The sequence below is a fragment of the Kryptolebias marmoratus genome, linkage group LG22, assembly GCF_001649575.2.
Source record: "Kryptolebias marmoratus isolate JLee-2015 linkage group LG22, ASM164957v2, whole genome shotgun sequence".
Classification (NCBI taxonomy): domain Eukaryota; kingdom Metazoa; phylum Chordata; class Actinopteri; order Cyprinodontiformes; family Rivulidae; genus Kryptolebias; species Kryptolebias marmoratus.
The window spans coordinates 18,739,170-18,759,372 of NC_051451.1; the positions used below are offsets into that span (position 1 = coordinate 18,739,170).

General features: G+C 38.7%; 1 protein-coding gene across 1 annotated transcript in view; it reads right to left on the reverse strand.

The window, feature by feature from the left end:
* Window positions 1-2,584: 2,584 nt before the first annotated feature.
* Window positions 2,585-20,203, reverse strand: part of htra1a (HtrA serine peptidase 1a) — a 28,540-nt gene continuing 10,921 nt past the window's right edge. The window contains exons 4-9 of the mRNA XM_017427965.3: window positions 6,388-6,582; window positions 6,271-6,303; window positions 6,042-6,156; window positions 5,219-5,276; window positions 4,979-5,074; window positions 2,585-3,278 (exon numbers count right to left, since the gene is read on the reverse strand). Of these exons, the coding sequence (XP_017283454.1) occupies window positions 3,110-3,278; window positions 4,979-5,074; window positions 5,219-5,276; window positions 6,042-6,156; window positions 6,271-6,303; window positions 6,388-6,582 (666 nt within the window). The 3' untranslated portion in view covers window positions 2,585-3,109. The remainder of the gene's footprint in view (window positions 3,279-4,978; window positions 5,075-5,218; window positions 5,277-6,041; window positions 6,157-6,270; window positions 6,304-6,387; window positions 6,583-20,203) is intronic.

Sequence of the window (20,203 nt, forward strand, 5' to 3'; positions counted from 1 at the left end):
CGTGGAGAAAGCCCACACTTGCACAGAGAAAACATGCAAACTCTACACAGAAAGCTTGGGCTATTTCAGGATAATTTAAGTGCCATGGAAGAGTAGCCATGAGAGCAACTCATAGCAAACTTTGATATAATATTTGTCTGCGATAACAAATGAAAAAAAAATTATGAAGATCTGTAAAAGCATCAGCACAACATTACCCACTAGAACTTTAAATGCTTTTGTGCCCACAAACATTCCCTTCACTCTATTGTACTTAAGTCATATGTGTATTAAAAGTGTAGAAAATACGACAACTATATCTACAAGTACACTTAAATAATATAAACTGAGAAAAATTGTTTATTTATTTTTTTTATATAAATTTTCGTAAACCTACAGCAGAATATCCATTACACAAAATGTTTGCCATTTTGAATATGCAAAGGCGTAACACACAAATGACCGGTTTTCTGGTTTGCACACTGGGTAACTATACGAACAGAGAAACACTTATTTCAGGTATTTAATTTGTTGTTTTGATGAAACATAGTCGTCATAAAATATTGAATATTCTTTGAATCAACTGTTCAAATGCATTTAGTGTACTCCTATCAAAAAAGCAAGCAGTTTAGCAGCACTGCCATTGGGGCGTAAATGATGTAAAATGAATAAAACATCAATTCTGGGTCTGCAAGGCAATGTGGTCCCAATTTTATCAACGTTAAAATGACCATTACTCAACTCAGACATACCTTACAATTCCTTGCTCAGAAACAAGGAAAAACTAATTTCCCATAAGCACCATTCAAAATATTCTTTAGGTGCTTTTCTCATCTATATTGCAGAGTTAGTTGTTGTGGGGTTTCAACAGGCCTCCAGAGAAAGTGACAACTCATGTTAATATATTTTTGTTTTTCAGAAGAGTCACAGATCACAGTTTGACACATAACCAAAGGCGTCTCCATCACTTCAGTTTCTGTCAAAACTGCAACATTTAGACAAATATAACACTGTGTTCAGTCAGTGTTAAAACATACCGATTTTTGACATTTGGATGTAGTTGGACCCAAAAAGAAACTGTCAGTCCACATCAAGGCCCAGAGGTGGTGATGTAATGCAGCCATGCCCTGCATGACTGACTGTTCTGAACTTCGGTTTTGGCAGTCTAGCAGTCATGACTTAATGAACAAGCAATCTTTACATATGAGCTCATTGTTCTGTGTGTGTGTTTTTTGGGTGCAGTAATCGCTCATCTTTTTACAATATTTGATTAAATAAGTCAAGAATCTGGGCCATTGTCAAGTGAAATAACACAGAACCTTTGAGTTTAAAATCTGCTCAAACTCATTGAGATAACCTGAGATTCATAAATCACAGAATGCAACTCTGACAGAAAACCAGGAGATGGCAGCAGTACGTCCCAGCCGTCTTCTGTACTTTTAGAGGTTCTTTTTTCACTCTACACTTTTTCTAGTACTTTTGTTTCCAAAGGACTTAAATCTATCGACTGGGCACACATCGTATGATAAAAATGAAACAAAATAAGTCAGATTGTTATCAAATGTCCAGTAAATTCCATTTGTCATGCAACTGTGCAGTAAGCAGTCAATGGAAGGCTCTTCTCTGTATTAAAGCTTCGTTGTGGTGCATGGAAATGGAAAAATGGAAGGAAGGATAAACATCCAGTGGTTATTAGAGACATGGTTTGCTCTGCAAGTCAAATGTGAAAACTGTAAAGCCAACCACTGACTCTCTCACCGAAAAATATTCCCGTTCTTACAGCCAGGAGATGTTTAAGAAGCTGAGGTTTGACTTCCTCTACAGTTAAACAGCACGAAATACATTAAATCTGAGCCACGTTGGGTTAAAATGAAGAAAAACAACATCTTCTGTGTGGTTTTACTTTCACAGATTTCACTTTTAAAGAACTCAAGAAGCAGCTTTTTTTTTAAGTTTGCACTGGTCTCTGTAAATCTCCTAAGCTCCGCTTTATCATCTTTTTCCAACATTTATGCGGTAAACAAATCCCTCTTGCAAACATTGAGTGTGTTTATACAAACCCAACATCTGCAACCACTGCATTGTGGGGCAGATCTTCGTTTGGCTCGCACTTTTTGTCTCTGAGGTCAGCCTGCTCAGCCCCTGGCCCAAGAATCACACCAGACCGCGCTATCAAGCCCATATGAAGGCAATAAAAACAAACTCAATCCAGACTTCGGTTGGCTTTGAGTCCCCTTTGTGTGTGTGTGCATAAGCACGAGCCAAAGATACACGAACTCTGCACACTCACAAGGAAAATATTGATATATTGATCTAGGTACAGAAGTATGGGAGCCTATTTCTGCCAATATGAAGAATAAAAAGATCCTCTGTCACAAATATGAGATGCCATCTGAAAATTATGACGAGATCATCTCAAATTTATGATTTAGCATCTGATGCTAAGTCATACTTTTGAGCAGGTATCTCAAAATTAAGAATTAGAGGATTTTTATTCATTTATTTTAACCAGAGTGGCAAAAATGGGCTTCAGTACCAAAAGAGTGGGTTTATGTGTGTCTGAAACAGAGAAATGAGAGGAAAAGAATATGACAAGGGCAGAATATTTAATGTGAAAAAATGTAGGTAAACCCTTTATTTTTTTTTTGTCTCGGCATATATCACATAATTACAAAAAAAGTAATTCTACAGTACTTTAAAAAATGAGTCTAGGAAACAACAAATACATTACAAATCAGATTTGCTCAGTGAGTATCTAAATTGCATAAAAAGCAAAAGGCCTGACTGAGCTAAAGTCCATGTTAAAAATAGGACAAAAACAAAGCAGGAGGGGGAAAAAAAAATATCAATAATATACAATATCTTTTTTTATGTTTGTGACCAAACAGTAGTAGCATTGATAAAAGCATTAAGGACTAAAAGTGAAAACAAAGCACAGCGCTGCTTTCAGAGCACCTGTAGTCATTTCTTTCAAGACAAAGCCAGAATTCTCCTGGATGTGTGGCGTCTCTGGGCCTTCGGCCACGGGGGCGGGTGGAGGGTGCGTCACTCGAAGCCCCGCCTCCCACATAAGGTCCACTGGTGATAAGTTCAACCCTGCGCCAGCTCCTGCGGTGCCATACGTAACGAGTCAGGGGTCAATCTCCATCGGAACAACAGTGAGGATGGCGTCCTCGTTGCCACGGCGAACAACAACTTTCAAAGTGTCATCTTTCTTAATGGCAGCGCTGACGTCAGTCGCTGTTGAAATCCGCTGGCCGTTGATGGAGATGATGACATCATGCTCTTTAAGTCCAGCACTGAAGAGAAGAAGAAGAGATTAATTATTGAGGGCTTCAGAAACTGCAAGTTGCTCAGAGGAGCTTATACTCTCTGATATATATAGGCCTGAATAATTTAGTTGAGTAATACTTGTTTTGGCGCAGGTTTAGCCACCCCAAAACATCATATTACTTTCAGCTTATTGTATATTTTAGAGCATTAACTCAGAGTCAAGATCTCAGACTCCCCTCTCCGTAGCCACATCCTCCAGTTTTCACTGAAGCGCCGAGAGATTCCCAGCACGACCATGAGATATAATCTGTCTCATAAGTCCTGGGGCTGCCTGGAGGCCTCCTCCTGGAGGGACATGTCTGTAACACATCCCCTGGGAGGCATCTGGACCACATGCCTGGAGCAGCAAACCTCCCTAAATTCTTCAGCTGATACCAAAATCATTAAGTAAAGTGTTTTCGAACTAGCAATCCCTTTGTGTTAAAATCTACATCGTACATTTTCAACCTTCCTTGTCAAATGTTCTGGGTACGAACAGTACATCTGAGAAACGTGAAAGGGAAATTCTGAAACTTTCTTCATAAATTAGGACATATTAAAGCTTGTAAAAGCCTACATTTAAGTTACAAAGCAAAGATGTGAAGTGCTCAACACTTTTTTAAAAAAATAAAACATTCTTTTTGCTTTTATGACCATTTCGACTTCATTCCACAGAAACCAACCAATTTCTTTTTTTAGATTTGATCAAAAAGTCTAATTTAATAGCACGCACACGTCTCCAGTACAGTCGTCAACATTACATGAAGCAATGACAACCTATTAATTGCATGTCAAGATTTATATAAACAAAAAGAAAACATGTTGGTCAAATGTTTTGCCATAATAAAAAGAGGCAGATCAGCAGGGATAGTGAAACTGACTTTAAACACTCCTCCTTAATTACAGCCACATGTACACACCGCACATTCACTTCCACGGCATCCAATAATACAACAGCGATCACGTATTGCTCTCATTATTCTCAGCTGCTCTAACACCCTCAGCACGGCACGTCAGGCGCCCTACATCACGGTAAAGGTTTCCAAAAAACAAAAACCATAAACCGAGACAACAAAGACCGTGATCAAAACAACGAAAATGGAGCCAAGAAAAGAACACAGAATATTAAAGGAACCACAGAAATGTTGTGCAGAGAGCTCGTGATTTAAGCGGTGAGTAATCTCGGATGAAGCCTTGGAGGAAAGAGACAAAGCGAGCAGGCGCAGGAAACCGCAGCACAGCCAGTCACCTCCCTGCATGAGGCTCGGAGGAAACGGCTGACCTCAGCGTCTCCCGCGTCCCACTCCTCTGGAGCAGCGATGGTGGCTGATGCCGTTGTGGGAGGAAGGGGAATTTTTTTTTTTTTTTTTAGAAGAACAGCACTTGAGGCACGCTGGAGTTAGGCATCAATTTACATCCTCGTAGGTCAGTTGGGTGGGAGGCTGCATGTGTGAGTGCCTGCTCGAAAGTTGAGCTAGAGTCATAAAATTAAGAGAGGAAATGAAAAATCTGTATTTATTTACACTGCAAGGGGGCAGCGAGGAGAGTGACAAAATTATTGGTTGGTTTAAGTACGCATTTAGAGTTAGGCTCAATTTTTGTTTGCATCTAGCAGAAAATCAAAAATGTAAGATCTATTTAGTGAGCAAATAATTTGTGATCCATGTGAGCACAGTGGCTTTCTTACACTGCAGCTGGCGTCTTTGCTATAACCTCCATAACATAAGCTCCTGAGGTGATGTCGGGGAAGTCACGATGTCGAGTCTTCAGCTCTTTGGCTAACCTGGAAGGTGAAAAGATTCGATCGGCCATTTAACGTTTCGCAAAAGAGATTACATAAGTGTCGCAATTTTCTGGTGTCCAAGCATGGTAAAAATATTTATTTATACATCAAATGCACAGGTGGCAAAAGTATTAAGCAACTTACATGGGAGTGAGAGTCATCATTCTCACACCAATATACTTCTTTTTTGTGTCCAATCTCCCTAAAAAAAGGAGCAAAACAGAAGGTGAAAGACAGATATCAAGCCATAATCATTCATAACACAAAACAATGTTTACATCTGGACATCCAGGCATGTACACACATAGAAATGTTTAATATCTACATTGTTCTGCAATGACTAGATCGTTCTAATGGGAACGTAGTGGGGTCATCATCCAGTGTAAAGTGACTAAAGTTTGAACTCTTTGCAGTAAAAAGCTGCAAAGAGGATTTGAGACTATAGCTTGGGTTCAAAGAAACACCTTTTTTTAAAGTTTACGTCAGTGTAGATTCTCAGTCATGCAGGACATGACAACCTGAAGTGATGAAATACACAGAAACTGGACAACTTCCCTTGTTTCTTAAAGATGTTTCACCTCTCATCCAAAAGGCTTCCTGTGTTTCACTGAATCCTAACTAAGGAAGCCTTTTGGATGAGAGGTGACATATTTAAAAGAAACAACAGAAGACATCCCATTGCCTTCTATTTAGCCACTTAGGATCACCATTTTTGAAACATTCATCAAATGTTAAAAGTCATGTTTTCATGTATCTAACCTTACAAACACGACAAGTCATGCCTGAAACCTAAAATGTAGTAAAATTGTCTCAGGAGAGCACACATACATTGAAATAAAAAGTTGTGATAAATTTGAGTTTTTTAATTGGTTAATCAAATGAATCTTAGCCCAACTCTTATCTTTCTTCAAAGTGATTGAAGAGAAGCAATGAAAATGGGAAAAGTTGTGACAGGAAGACCTCATACCTCTGGACTGTCTGTCATACGACTCGGCCAAGAACTGTCGAATCTTGTCTGAGGGAATGGCAAACGAAATTCCTGCCGTCACTTTCAACGTATTGATCCCGATCACTTCGCCATCCTAAGAAAAAAAAACAAAAACAGGTAAAGTCAAATAAACTTCACATTGCTGGAAGCATAAAGAAGCATAAAAGTTTGGCCCCACTTGTTACTGATAGCAAAAAAAGCATCTTACCAGATTAACTAGAGGCCCTCCAGAGTTGCCATACTGTGAACCAAAACAACACCTCGCTTATTATCTTTGTTTAGGAGACAAAAACGAACAATGACAGTGCACTCGTTCTTTATTTACATTAATAATGGCATCAGTCTGAATGTAGTCCATGTCGGAGTTGCGAAGGCCGAGCTCTCTGCCCCCTCTCTGAGTGGTGCTGACGATTCCTGTAGTTACGGTGTTCTGGAGGGAAAACGGGCTGCCGATAGCAACCACGAACTCCCCTGGCCTCAGGTCTGACGAGTGGCCCAACAACAACACTGGAAGTTTGGTCTGCAAGAAGGAAAGAGAAGGACAACGTGGTTAAATAACTGGGATTTTGATTAAAATAAAATACAGGAAGCTTTAAGCCAGTAGCTTGTCGATACCGGCACCAGGTCCAAATTATTGTGCTTGTATACTTCGTATGTAGTAGATATTCAATACTATACCTGAAGAAAAAAAAAGACTAATATAAATACTGATGACTTATAAATCTCATTAGAGTCTAGAGGCCAAAGACAAATATTTTTATTATTTAAAATCAATTAAAACTTGCTTAAATGTTCCTCAAAACACATTGACACTTTTTTTTTTCCAAATCTGTAATAATTTCTGTGATGTATGTGTTCAGCAGAGAGCCCAAGAATCAGCTGCTTCTTTATAATTACAGACTTGTAGACTCCAAACATTACAGCATTTCAAAGTGTAGAATATAAATACGCAGAATAAGCTTATCATCTTACATGACTTTATGTAGAATACATAAACATATAACTATTAAACCTTATTTTGACAAGATATGTGATGGCCTTTAATGACTGTGGCAAGAGGTTTGGGGGTTAATTAACGCAGTGTTTGCTTGTAATATCGTCGGGCGTATTCCCTTTGGTTAAAATTAAATCAATGACTCAGAAATTACACACCGACTTCTTCCTTCTTTATACTGGAGCCAAAAAAAGTCGTATATTTTTGATGTCAATGGAATTGAATTGTAGATCAGAAATATATTTATACATTTTCTCTATTTTTTCTTTTCTTTCAGCATTGATAAATAGGTTGTTCTTTAAAAAATATTTGCTATATTATAGGATTTTATTGTTTGTTGGTTTGGTTTTTAAGGAGAACTAAGTAAAGTACATATGAGGGGTTAGTGTCAGCTGCACTTTCATTTTGGACAATAAGGACAAGAGACAACAAAAGAAAGTGTTTGTAATCCAAAACAACTCAAAACGCAACATTTAATAGAGGCCAAAGCACTGTTGTAGCTTTTTTTTTAACAAATCCTTTGTGTTGGAAGAATATTTTACTCTGAAGAACCATTTTACAAGTGAAGTCCAAGTCAGAACATGTCCCATGTCTAACAGAAACTGATGAGAAAACTGTGTAAAAATCCCTTATATAATGTCATCTGTAGCTGATATAAGAATTAGAAAACTACTAGTAAAATAATTGCTCCTGACTGGAATCTTTGCGGATTTTTCCAAACTAAAAGTGCACTAACCAAGCTATGCTGCAGTCAGTCAAATCTTAAAGTATTACAAAACCGAACAGTCACTTTAGCTGTGCGTTAAAGAGCCACTTGTTCCCAGAACAGACTTTAAAGTAGTTCTTTTCATGTTTTAGTGACTGATGCATAGTCAAAAAGACCAGCTCTACAAGATAATCCCAAGTTTTGCTTTAAATTCGGTCCTTCCGGCGAGCCTCAGACGTCCCATGATCCTGTGTTTTATGAGTGGACACTTTGAATAATTACAGCTAACCCACAATCCTCTAAACAGCAGCCACCCATGGCTGCAGGCCTGCGTTCCCACACAAAACAATTCCTCTTTCAGCACCACAAGGAGAAGTGACATTCATGCCAGACAAGTCAAAACACAAATAATCAAAATCCTAGGCTTATTTGATGGATCGAAATCACAGTTCTGCTGGCGCAATGTGTCCTAATGGCAAAGTGTAATCCCATCCTCCACATATGCCGTAAAACTGTCTGATTTACAGCAGAAAATGACTTCTTTAAAATCTGGTTTGGTCGGTTACACTGAGCAGTGGAGTCGGGACGCTAAGAATGGTTTTTTTCTTCCTTTTGTTTTTTTTTAACAACAGCCACAAGAGAACCCAATTTTTGTGACAGCTTAATTCTCTAACCCAAATTAAGAGTTAGTGCTGTGCCAGATTATGATGAGTCTGTACACAATTAAAAAAAAAAAACTGAACCGATCCATTGTTTCTTTTTACTGCCTCTGAATAAAAACGGAGCTATAATTAAAGGCCTGGCATTCCTTGAAGGAATGCCTATCGCCCACTGCCTGTTGTGCCACTGTTTTAAACTAAGGTCGTTTTGTGCTGAGAACGGAAGGGGTTGCAGCCGTTTTGGTCAAACCTTGTAATTGACGTTACGCACAATCTCATGTGAAATTGTAAGATTTCACGAGACGTGTTTGTGCTCAGAGAATGTTTTGACCCGGGGTGAACACAGTTAGTGCTGTAATTTCAAGCAAAATGTTTCACAATATGTAGCAAACTGAGTATGTTTTGGGGATGATATATTAGCTGAATGTCTGTTAAAAGTAACAGAGTTATAACTATTTTTGTGTTGGCTACTAACAATTATTTGTGATGGCCATTTTAAATTGGGGTGAGTTAATCAGTTGTAGATGTACATCCAGTTTTTTTTTCATTCTGCACATAAACACACTGCTGTTAAGAAGGTGCACATACAACCACAGTTATAAAAAAAGGTTGGAACATTGTGTGAAATGCAATAAAAAAAACAGAATGCAATGATTTGAAAATCTTATAACCCCATCATTCTTTCGTTATGGGATATGGTAAACATATCAAATGTTTAAACTAAGTAATTGGACCATTTTTAAACATATGGGAGCAAAACATATCAAAAACGTTGGGACAGCGGCAACAAAGGGCTGCAAACTAAAGTGGCATGAATAAGAAACAGCTGGAGGAGCATTTTGCGACAGGTCAGTAAAAAGAGAGACTGAATCTGTCAGAAGTAAAGATGGGAAATTGTTCTGCAGTCTGTCAAAAACTGAATCTAAAAATAATGGAACAATTTTGGAATAATGTTCCTCAATAGAAAATTGGGAAGACTTTTATTATATCTTCTAAAGATTTAAAGAATTTAGAGAAATTATTGTGTGAAAAACAATGCTAAAAAGTCAATATTGGATGCCCATAAGCTTTGGGCCCTCAGGGGCCACTGCATTAAAAACAGGTCTGATTCTGTAATGGACGTCAATGCGTGAGCTCTTTTAAAATGGACTGAGGCAAAGCAGAAAACTGACCTGTGATCAGAAGAATCAAGATTCTTTTTGGGAACTACAGATGCCATCTCTTCTATACTAAAGAGGAGTTCCTGTTATCAGCCCACAGTTCAAAAGCCTGCCTCTCTGATGGTATGGAGGTGCATTAGTGTCTATGGCATGAACAAGTTACACATCTGGAAAGGCACCATCAGTGCAGAAAACTAAAAATATGTTTTAGAACAGCATGTTTCACGGAAGGCAATGCTACACCACGTAATCCACCCATTACAACAGCGTGGCTTCGAAGAGTCCAGGTGAAGTCTGGACCTTTCCAAACTGAAATCATTTGATGCATGATGAAACAAAGAATCCAGAAAAAAAATAACATCTTACATCAGACAAGATAAGGACAACATTCTCCTCCAAAACTTTCAGCCGCTGCTCTCCTCAGTTCCTAGACGTTTACAGACTGTTGTTAAAAGAAGAGAGGATGTGTCACAGAAGGTAACATGGCCCTGCCCAATTTTGTTGAGATGTGTTGTTGCCATCAAACTCAAAATTACCTTAATTTTTCCTAAACAATTTTTTTGTTTAAACATTCAGCATGTCTACTATTCTATCTTGTGGATAAATATTGTGTTTTTGAGACTCGTAAATCATTGCATTCTGCTTTTATGAACATTTTACACATTATCCCAACTTTTTTTTGCAATTGGGGTTGTATAAACCAGGAAGCACACTTTTCAGACACCTGACACGGGTGCAGCAGTCTGTAAAATCAGCCCCCTGCCCCACTTCCCTCCTTCTGAGAGCTTAATCAGATGGAGAGAGGAGGCAAGAAAAACAGAGGAAAGAAAGAAGATGTTAGGTGAATGAAAATCTCTGCCTTTATGATTATAATATCGTGCTGGTTGATACATGGTGGCTGCTGCTACTTTGGCTTTGGTCAATCCGAACAAGACGTGAAGTGTTAAATAAATGCTGCGTGCGATACCAAACACCCACACAAAGTCGCACTGCATTCTGAAAGGAAACATATACATAGAGTGCAAAATGCAGGAGTTGGCTGAGAAGCAAACCAAGCGTATGTGAGAATGCAGGACAAACACGAAACCTGCAGACGTCTCAAAGTTCTGAAAAAAAAACAAAAAAAACACCTTCGCTTACATATCTCTACATTTCTTGCAAGTCAGCAAACTGGAACAACTTGTGGAAATTCAGCTTGCCATGTGAGTCTGCACCTCCTGACCACCCAAGTGACTCATGGTGCTATTTCAGATCAAGGCTACCGGTACCTCACTACAGCCGCACTTAAAAAAGAGGAGGTTAGGTAAAGAGAACAACAAACACCACAAACCACAGGACCAAGAGTCTGAGAATTTGAGGAAAACGAGCAACTGACACTTGTGTTTGGCAGAAACCTGCTGATGATCTATAAGTTTTTTAAGACCCTAAAAAGTGGCCTTTTGGAAAATGTATTCCAAAGAAAAGGGTTAATAATTTCTTTTGTTGGGAAATGGTATGGCTTTATATGGATTATTGTCACCTGACGCTGAAGGTGAAAGGGTGATGATGGTTTTGCGAGTATCTGTGTGATTGTTCGTGTGCTTTTGTCTGTTATGTTAATAAAATCTCCCATGACAAGTAGACAGATTTTATAAAGTTTGGTGTGATAGTAGCTGAGCATCATCTCAAACACATCCTCCAAATGCTACACGTTGGGCAAAATGTTTCCTTCAGACTTTAATATTAACTGTTCACGTCAACCGAATATATCTGGCAAGATCTGACTGTACCGCATGAGATCATGCATAACTCCATTTACAAGGTTTGACCAAAATGGCTTCCACTTTGTCCTTTTTCATCTTAAGAAGATCTTACTTTAAAACAAAAAAAGAATAATCATATTATGAGAGAGAACTAAACAGCTTTCTTTGGTTTGAATAGTAGAAGTAGTTCTAAGAAACATGTTTTACAAAAATCTTTTTATTTTGTCTTTTGTACTGTTAATGAGTTTCCATTCAAACTTTTGCAAACCAATTTACAAACTATTTCAAAAAGAGACAAAGATGGAGAACCCCCGCAGAGACCAAAATACAGCAGAGTTGCTGTAGAGATTTTTCTTAATGTAAAAGTTTTGTTCCTTCAAAGCCTCATTTAAAAAACACCATTACACTAACTACTGTTTTATGACCTGACCAGGTGCAAACTTTCACTCTGCTCAAGCTTCAATCGATTGTGGGGTAATAGTTTTCCGAAGCTCACGGGAACACACAGAGAGAGGAGGAGGAGGAACAAGTCGCCTGGGCACGAACTCGCAAAGTAATGTCTGTAAATTAAAACCTGCACACCTGGCACCTTCGATTTACAGCCAGACCACTTCAAAATCCACACATTCACACACTCCGCTTGGCTCGTATACAGTTCGGATCATATACAACGTTGAGCTCCAGTTACAAAAAGATTCAGTTTCTTTCATTGACTTCAAAGCAAATAATTTTAATTTTACAGGTTCTACATTTAAAAGACAGAAAAGTACTTTAAGGTATAGCTGACGTCTGAACTTGTGCCCTCAAGGTTGTGCTACTGCAGATAAAAATGAGGCAGGATCCAGCACGCCCCAGCATCAAGTGACAGGAACAGAAGATCAGGATCGGGGCTGGGAGAGGGAGGACAAAGAGGAGACTGTGTACTTACCTTCTAGGAGACTCACTTATGTCTGCATGTGTGCCTGTTTGTGCATGTTTGCTCCAATTACACAAAAATGCTAATATGTAGGTGAATTAAAAGTCGAGGTCAGCAGTAAAAGTGGATCTTTACGCTGCAGAGCAGTTTCTTGCAATGTTGCTTCCCAGGTTGCAAGTGGGTAGAACCATATCCTTGCAGAAACCACTATGGGTTCCATATGCTGTCGAGAAGGTTTTCTGGTATTATAAGAACAAACATATGTCTGACTTTCTTGTGGGACTGTAGCTTCGCATCAAAGCTCAAGAGGATTCAATGGTGTCTCGTTTCTGGCCAGACACCACAAAACTCCGAGCTGCACGGATCACAGTAATGGGAGGAGATGACGGCTGAAGTGTTTGTTTCCTTCAGGGAGAACTCAAGGAGACGGTGGTTCATTTCTCTTATGATGATGAAAATGTGCATTTCTATAAAATCTGGTCACCTCAAGACTGACCCAGTCGATATCTGTGAAAAGGACTTTAGCCATTTTTGTGTTTGTAAAAAAGGGCGCCAGCAGTTTTAAACAAAAATATTGCTCATTGTGAAGTGCTTAGAGTATGCGTTGGAGATTATATTCAGCTACAAACACACCAAGTTTTAGCTCAATATCTGTAAAATTGGCTGATTATAGCTATTTTTAGGTTTCCTAAGGTCACTTGGCTGCAGCTGCAATCTTCACTTGGGTTGACTGCAAAAGTTAATAAGTTGTAGATGCATATCTTAGAATTATGTTTTGCTACTTTTATTCAAATTTGTCCAGTGGTTCATGAGATATTTTAATTGGAGAGACTTACAAACACACACAGACACACACACAGAAACCAATAGTGACTTTTGAAACATGCTTATATATGCAGAAAGTTTACATTTTGTTTAAATAAGATTTAAAACACTGCTTCTAACTGAATGTCTATATTAAAAGCTGTATTTGTAGCACCTCTATTTAAGAAGCACAAGTCTGCTTCGATGATCAGAATTATAGAGAAAGTTTTGCAGCTGTTCTTTCTTTTGTTTTTAACTTATTCAGTTACACTAACCTTTGTAAAAAAAATTATAGTTGTTTCATATTTGGATATTCAAAGATGCAGCACAGCTTTCTTATATTTAGTTGAAAAAAAAAGGTAACTCATAGTCAAAGGGGCCTCAAATGGATGCGAAACTGTTTTTTGACTCATGCACATCTTAGGGTGACGTCATTGGGGGCTAAACCGAAACAGTTTTAGGAAAAGCTGCAGTTTGTCCAGCAGGCCTGGAAATCAGTTCTGGAAAAGCCAGAAAGTAGGCTAAGTGTATGACGACCAAGCAGGACAAATTTGTGTGTGTCTATTTTTTTTTTCTTGTTCTTTTTTTAGGAAGGGAAATAATTTCTCAACCAACTGCATCCATGAGCCTGGGAACAATTTTGGTTACAGAAATGAAGTAGAAAGAATTGGTCAGGAGGGTAGGAGAATAGGATTTATTTCCCCTTTTCCTGCCTCTAAAGGACAACATACAGAGTCTGAATTGGCAGCAGAATGTAAATGTCCCTGCAGTGACTTGAGCACCCACACACATATACATTCTCTGATTTAAAACCTGATTGCAAACTCACATAGGTCCCTCACTACTTCAAGGGAGTGCAGATGAAACAACATCTCCTGCGGAAACATTTACCCGCTGTTGCTGATAAACAGACCGATAAATGCAAGACCACATGGCTGCATGGAGGCACATTTCTCCTCTTTCCTCTCCGCACATAAACACAGACACACAGACATACTGTGCATATTCCAATAACAGCCCAGCTCCATCCAGCACGAGGCAAGCTTCCCAGAGAGAACGCTTTGAGACGTTTAATGCGAGGTGATGTGTAATACAAATAGCGCTATTGTTTCAGAGGAATACACGGTGAAACAAGAGGCCAGGTTTCCTGCCACAGTGCAGCAGAAATACAAATCTGGTTTTAGTATAATGGTTAAGGTAATGACTCATTTATCGGGGTTCCATCCAACGGTTGTGAACAGGACCGAAGTCTTATTTTCGACTACATATTCACACTACTTCTTTCTAAAGATTTGCCACATTTTATTGTGACGAAAACTAAAGATTTACCATTCAGTGTTTGGCATATTGTATGTGATCTTGATTTCTTGATTAAATTTGAAAATTGCCCATCCACCATCCAAAACAGCTTGTAACATTCACAATTATAAAATATAACTGAATTTAGGCTCAAACATACTAGAACAGTGGTTCTCAAATTATCAAAATACCAGCAGGAGAGACTTACTACCTTAACTGTTGCTAATTGAAGTGTATACTTTTTACACCAAGCCAAGACAACAATTATAGAGTTGTTTTCTATTTATGACTAGTGTTATTTTATTTCTCTTGACAATTTTAGTGAAATTATGCCATTAGCAATCATTTATGTTTATTTTGAAGTCTGGAAAGCATCCTAAGACACCTAATTTGGCGTTTTCTGACTAACAGCGGTGTCCTAACACTCATCTTTGGGGTACCCCACTCTGGTACACTGCATGACATAAAGTAGCATTCAAAAGCATATGAAGCTTTAGTTATAAAGAAAGAAAAAGAAGCTAAACAGCTTTTAAATGCACATGTGTAACAGTATTTATAGGCAGCCAAACCCAGAGTTAATGACTCAACTGGTCATGCCATTAATCGTGTGAACGTTGATTCAGCATTTACACCATCTTCTGCACACATTTTGCAATCAAACTACTTCCACATACTTTGTGCTAATTTAACTATTTTTATATCAAGACACTGAGCTCAGTTTTAAATAGTGTGCTATGACTATTAGTATTTGTAACTTTTTTATTTTTTGAATTATTTACCTTTATTTGCAAAAGATATCTCCATAGAAAGTAATTGAGATTTTTTCAGTAACTTCAAAAACTTTGTTTTTTTTTTTTAAACCCTACTCTGTCATAATTGCTGTTTTTGTCTTATTATGCTACTTTCAGCTTTTAGCGAATGTTTTGCTAACTTCAGCTTTTGTTTTGCTTTTTTCCCTTTACTTTAACAGCTCGGTTAATCCATTTCTTCAACAAATTTCACCAAAGTCATTCGGCACTCAGCCTCCACGCTGTATTTTCGCAGAAAACACAGTTTCTTTAGCTTGAAATGAAATGAAAGGTTCTTTGTACTGAATATCTTGAGCGTTGTGAAGTCTTTCCAAGAAATCCACGTCTGTGACAGTCAAGGTCAGTCAAAGTGAAAAACCTTTCCAAGTCAGCTGTTTTTCAAATCAAAGTGCATCCTTTAGGTAAACGTGAACACGCCTATCGTGAAGATGAACCTGAGTTTAAAAGTCCTTCCATCTCTGTTGTGTTTTCGCCACATCAAACTCCCGAGCTTTAAGCTGCTCCATTAGCTCACACGATCCTTCAGACACATGGATCCACTTTCCAGGCCACATCGTCCTCTCCTTCTCTGTCCTGCAGCCCCCCCCCCGACTCCAAACACTCCCTGCACAGGAACAAGTGAGTGTAGCACTATCCCTGGTGCCCCCCTCCCCCCCTTCCCTTTGAATTTCCAGCTGCAGTAGACAGACTAATGCGTTCCCCAGAGTTGAGGGGTAGACCACAGCCCCGAGAGCAGACCGGGCCTCGCTACCAGTAAACTAATTTCATACAGAAAAGCTAACAGGAAAAAAGAAACAAATTAATGTTAATTATGATGCATAAGGACTCGAAAAAGGAACAAAACTGAATGAAAGAGCTGAAAATAAGACGACAAAATATTCTTAGCGTGGCGATTTTGACACAGAATGATCCAAGTTTTGCCTCCGATAGAAGCAAAGATTTGTCAAAAAAGATTTTTTTTTCCTATTAACTATTTAAAGAGGTTCCTCTTTTTGTTTCTTTTTTATTCACACTGCAGGAACTGTAGTTAAATATAGCTTGCAGAACCGTTTTTAAGTTGTTTAAGTTCCTACTTTAAATGAGAAGCTTTCTAAGCAAGCATGCATGGAAAGATTTGTAACAGTCTAGTTATTTGACTGCACGGTGATTTTTCTTAAATACAGACACAACACAGGAAGTGAACAATGGAAAAAAAGCAAACCTAAAATAAGCCGTGTGAGCAATAGTGTTAAAAGGATTTTTGCACCTAATAACAACACTAATGAAGATAAACCTTTGTTACCTTGTTTCAGAGGGAATTGATTGCCCAAATTATGATATAATGACTTTAAACCAAACCCAATATCACTTATCTTTGTTTAGAAATGCTAGACCTTCAATTGTTTTTTGGAAACATCTTAACTCAATTGAAAACGCAGCGGCACCCTGTGCTCAAGGACAACCTTCAGTGGACACATAGTCAAATTCAATCATTTTCAGCACACATGAAAAATAACGTTCAATTATTGAGACTTGGAGATAAAACCTTTACTTTTTAAGTTTCAGATGCGGAGCCCGGCTTGACTTTTAAGTTGTCATCTGTTAACTACACCTTCGGTGAACTCTGCTCGGAGGAGGAATAATTTCAAGTTGAAATTCACAATTATTACTTTTCAGGTAGTGAAATTAAACGCTGTGTAGGAATGGGTTTGGATGACTATATTTATCTTTTAAATGTAAATGACAGCTTAGCTTGGCCTCCCGCCCTCTCATTAGAACTCACTCATCCTCTAATTTCCTCCATGTATTAACTCTCACTCGCTGTAGATATCACACACAGACTTATCGAGCCATCATTAGCAGAAAGACCACTTCCATCTAAATCCAGTGGACTCATCACAGACTCGACTGGTTTTTGTAGAGGTTCACGACAGTCTTAACGTCTGAATGACCAGACTTCATACAGCGACTAACTCTCCTTCAAATAGGCGCCCACCGCCTTTCATGTCAGAGTTTTACACTAATATCTTATGTTGAGAAATGATGGCCTTGTAGCCATTTTGGTTACATTTTGAGAAGAAATTAATGTATAATCTCATGCAATATCGTGAGATGTCACGCTCAGAGTATGTGTTGGGGGCAACTCTCAGCTACAACCACATCAAATTTCAGCTCAACATTTATATAAGTTATAGCTCTTTTTAGGTTGGCTAATGTTGGTTAGTTATGGTGGCCATCTTGAATTTGATTGTCTCTGCAAGGTAATCAGTTGTAGATGTAGTTCCTATGATTACTTTCTGACAGACAAACCGGTTTGAAAACTACAGTTAAGGCTTAGGTTTTAAGCAAAAATGTACACAACGTGTAGTGTTTTAAGTATGTTTTGTGACTGATGGCTGATACAAAACTGCTTGAAATATAGCCATTTTTTAATTTTATTTTCTAAGGTCAGTTTGCTGTGGTGGCCATCTTGAATTGAATTGGCTTCAAAAGTAAATCAGTTGTAGATGGACCTTCATTAATACTTTTCTGAAACTAATTAAAACCCGTCCAGTGGATCATTAGCTATTTTGCAAACAAACAGACAAGGTTGACTCTAATAGTTAGTGCCAAAAGATAATCAATTGTAGATGTACATTCAGCACTTACCGTCTGAAAGTTTAATTAAAATTGGTTCAGGGATTCATTAAATGCTTTGCACACACACGCACACACACACAGGCAAAAACATGATCACTCTGCCTTCTCCTTTTGGCATGCATTTCATAAGCCAAAGCCCCTGCATTAATAAAAAAAAAGAAAACGGCTGACAAGACAGAAACATTTTCATGCTGCTACTTCATAAAGTGTCAGTCACTCCTGAATCAGTCCAAGCTGCATCACCAGCTTCCATCCCAGAAGGAACCAATAAAACGTCTGTGCCTGCTCTTTTTTCTGCGCTCTCCGCTCACACTGTCGGCCTTTAAAAAGGGTTCTCTTCAGAGCTGAGGGTCTTCGTAATGCACCTTGTGTTTGCAGTCATAAACATGATATCGGCCGTGTCACCCAGCATGAGAGGGAGCTCCACAAAACCCGCAGCCAACAGGGCCCAGGCCTCTTCACACGGTGGACCGGGTATCGTCCAGTCAGCAGACAAATACAGACAGTCGGAGGCGTGCGGAGAAACAGGAGGAAATCTGACAAACAATGTCCTGTAGTCTTGTGTGGGAAATTGTTTTCTTTCAAAACGCTAACTCTTTTTCTCCCTGTCAGGAGTAAGTAATCGCTTCGGTTTCAGAGCTGTCGGTTGTGTCTGAGCGGGCAGAGTCGGGACTTACTGCCAGCCAGCGGCCTTTTACACACTCGTCTGGTTACGGCTGCACTTTATGTCTCAGACACTCCGAACAATCAGCTAGATTTATGGCACCTTCACGCCAAACTTCGAGTTTTACAACAGCTCTTTAGCTGCTGCATTATAAAAAATGAGCTCATGTTTGGATCTTATTCTGGCTGAGAGGGAAGCAGAAGAACACCATAAGCTAAGTCGTCCCAACCAAATCCTAAATATTTGCATGAACACTCTGTCTACCTGTCTAGTTCTTACAAGAGTCCTATTGACTTCAGTCATATTGAGTTGCCTTGGAGTTGTTGACTTAAGATGAGTGAAGGTAATTAATAAAGTCTGAAGCCAGAAACGTGAATGAAAGCTTAAATAGAAAGAAAAAAATGTGGGTTAAAATGTTTCTTTATATCATCCAGCTCCCCTCGTTTTCAATGACCCAATCGTATTTCGAAGCTTATTTTAAAAAGGCTGTCTTTTCACAATAAATTGTTTTGACATGTTGGGAAATTGTGTTCTAGCCAAAGATTGTACACCGATAGAGCTCTGACGTGAAGCCAGAAGTCGAAGCAGAACGGGACCAGGCCTCTTTGAGTTCTAAGTCCCGCCCCCTCCATGAAGAGAATGGGACACTGCTGTTGGTAAAATTAAAACAAAACAACATCTTTTTGAAACTTTAGTCACTCTTAATGACTCGTGTAGTTCTTACCTTACTGCTTGATGTTCAAATATTATATTTTCTAAAACATTTACCTGTAATTAGTTATTTTATGCTTAAAAAAGAAAAAGATGCAGATGACCTTTTACTTTTTATTTCAAAACCATCAACCTCGCTGCCTTTTGCTCTCGATATATTCAGCCAATTTGGTCAGATTTCTGGGTACAAGTTGAACCTTACCAAAAGCGAGCTTTTCCCCATAGGCAATAAAGCTAATTTGTCAGATTTTGCTAATTTGCCGCTCAGAATTGAAAGACAAAAATTCACATACCTTGGTATCACAGTGACCAAAAACTATAAAAACTTGTTCAAAGAGAATTTGATTCAACTGTTGAACCAAGTGAAGGGATCTCTCACAAAATGGACGCCCTTTTCCATGTCCCTTGTGGGACGTATCAATTCAATTAAAATGAATATACTACCCAAATTTTTATACCTCTTTCAGGCATTACCCATCTTTATTCCTAATACTTTTTTTAATGAACTGGACTCGATTTTCTCATCCTTTATTTGGCAGGGTAAACGCCCAAGGCTTAATAAATTGCAACTCCAAAAACCTAAACAGCAGGGGGGGTTTGCCTTTCCCAATTTCCGGTTCTATTACTGGGCCGCCAACCTTAGATGTTTAGTGTTCTGGTATTTTTACCATGGTCTGGGCTGCTGCCCTGACTGGGTGGCTATGGAGCTACGCAGTGGTGGCAACATATCCATCCCAGCCATGCTTTGCTCCCCACTCTCGCTCGCTTCAGCTAAGCCTATTTTAAACCCTGTAGTGAAACACTCACTGAAAATATGGGGCCAATTTAGGAAATACTTTAAACTTCAAGATTTTTCTCTCTTAAGTCCAATTGCACTTAACCACCTTTTTAAACCATCTGTTCAGGATGGGGCTTTCCTTGACTGGCACCGCAGGGGGCTTACTCACTTTAAGGACCTTTTCATAGGGAAGAAGTTCGCATCCTTTGAGGAACTTAGCAATAAATACGGTTTACCTAAATCCCATTTTTTTAGATATTTGCAAGCCAGAAACTTTTTT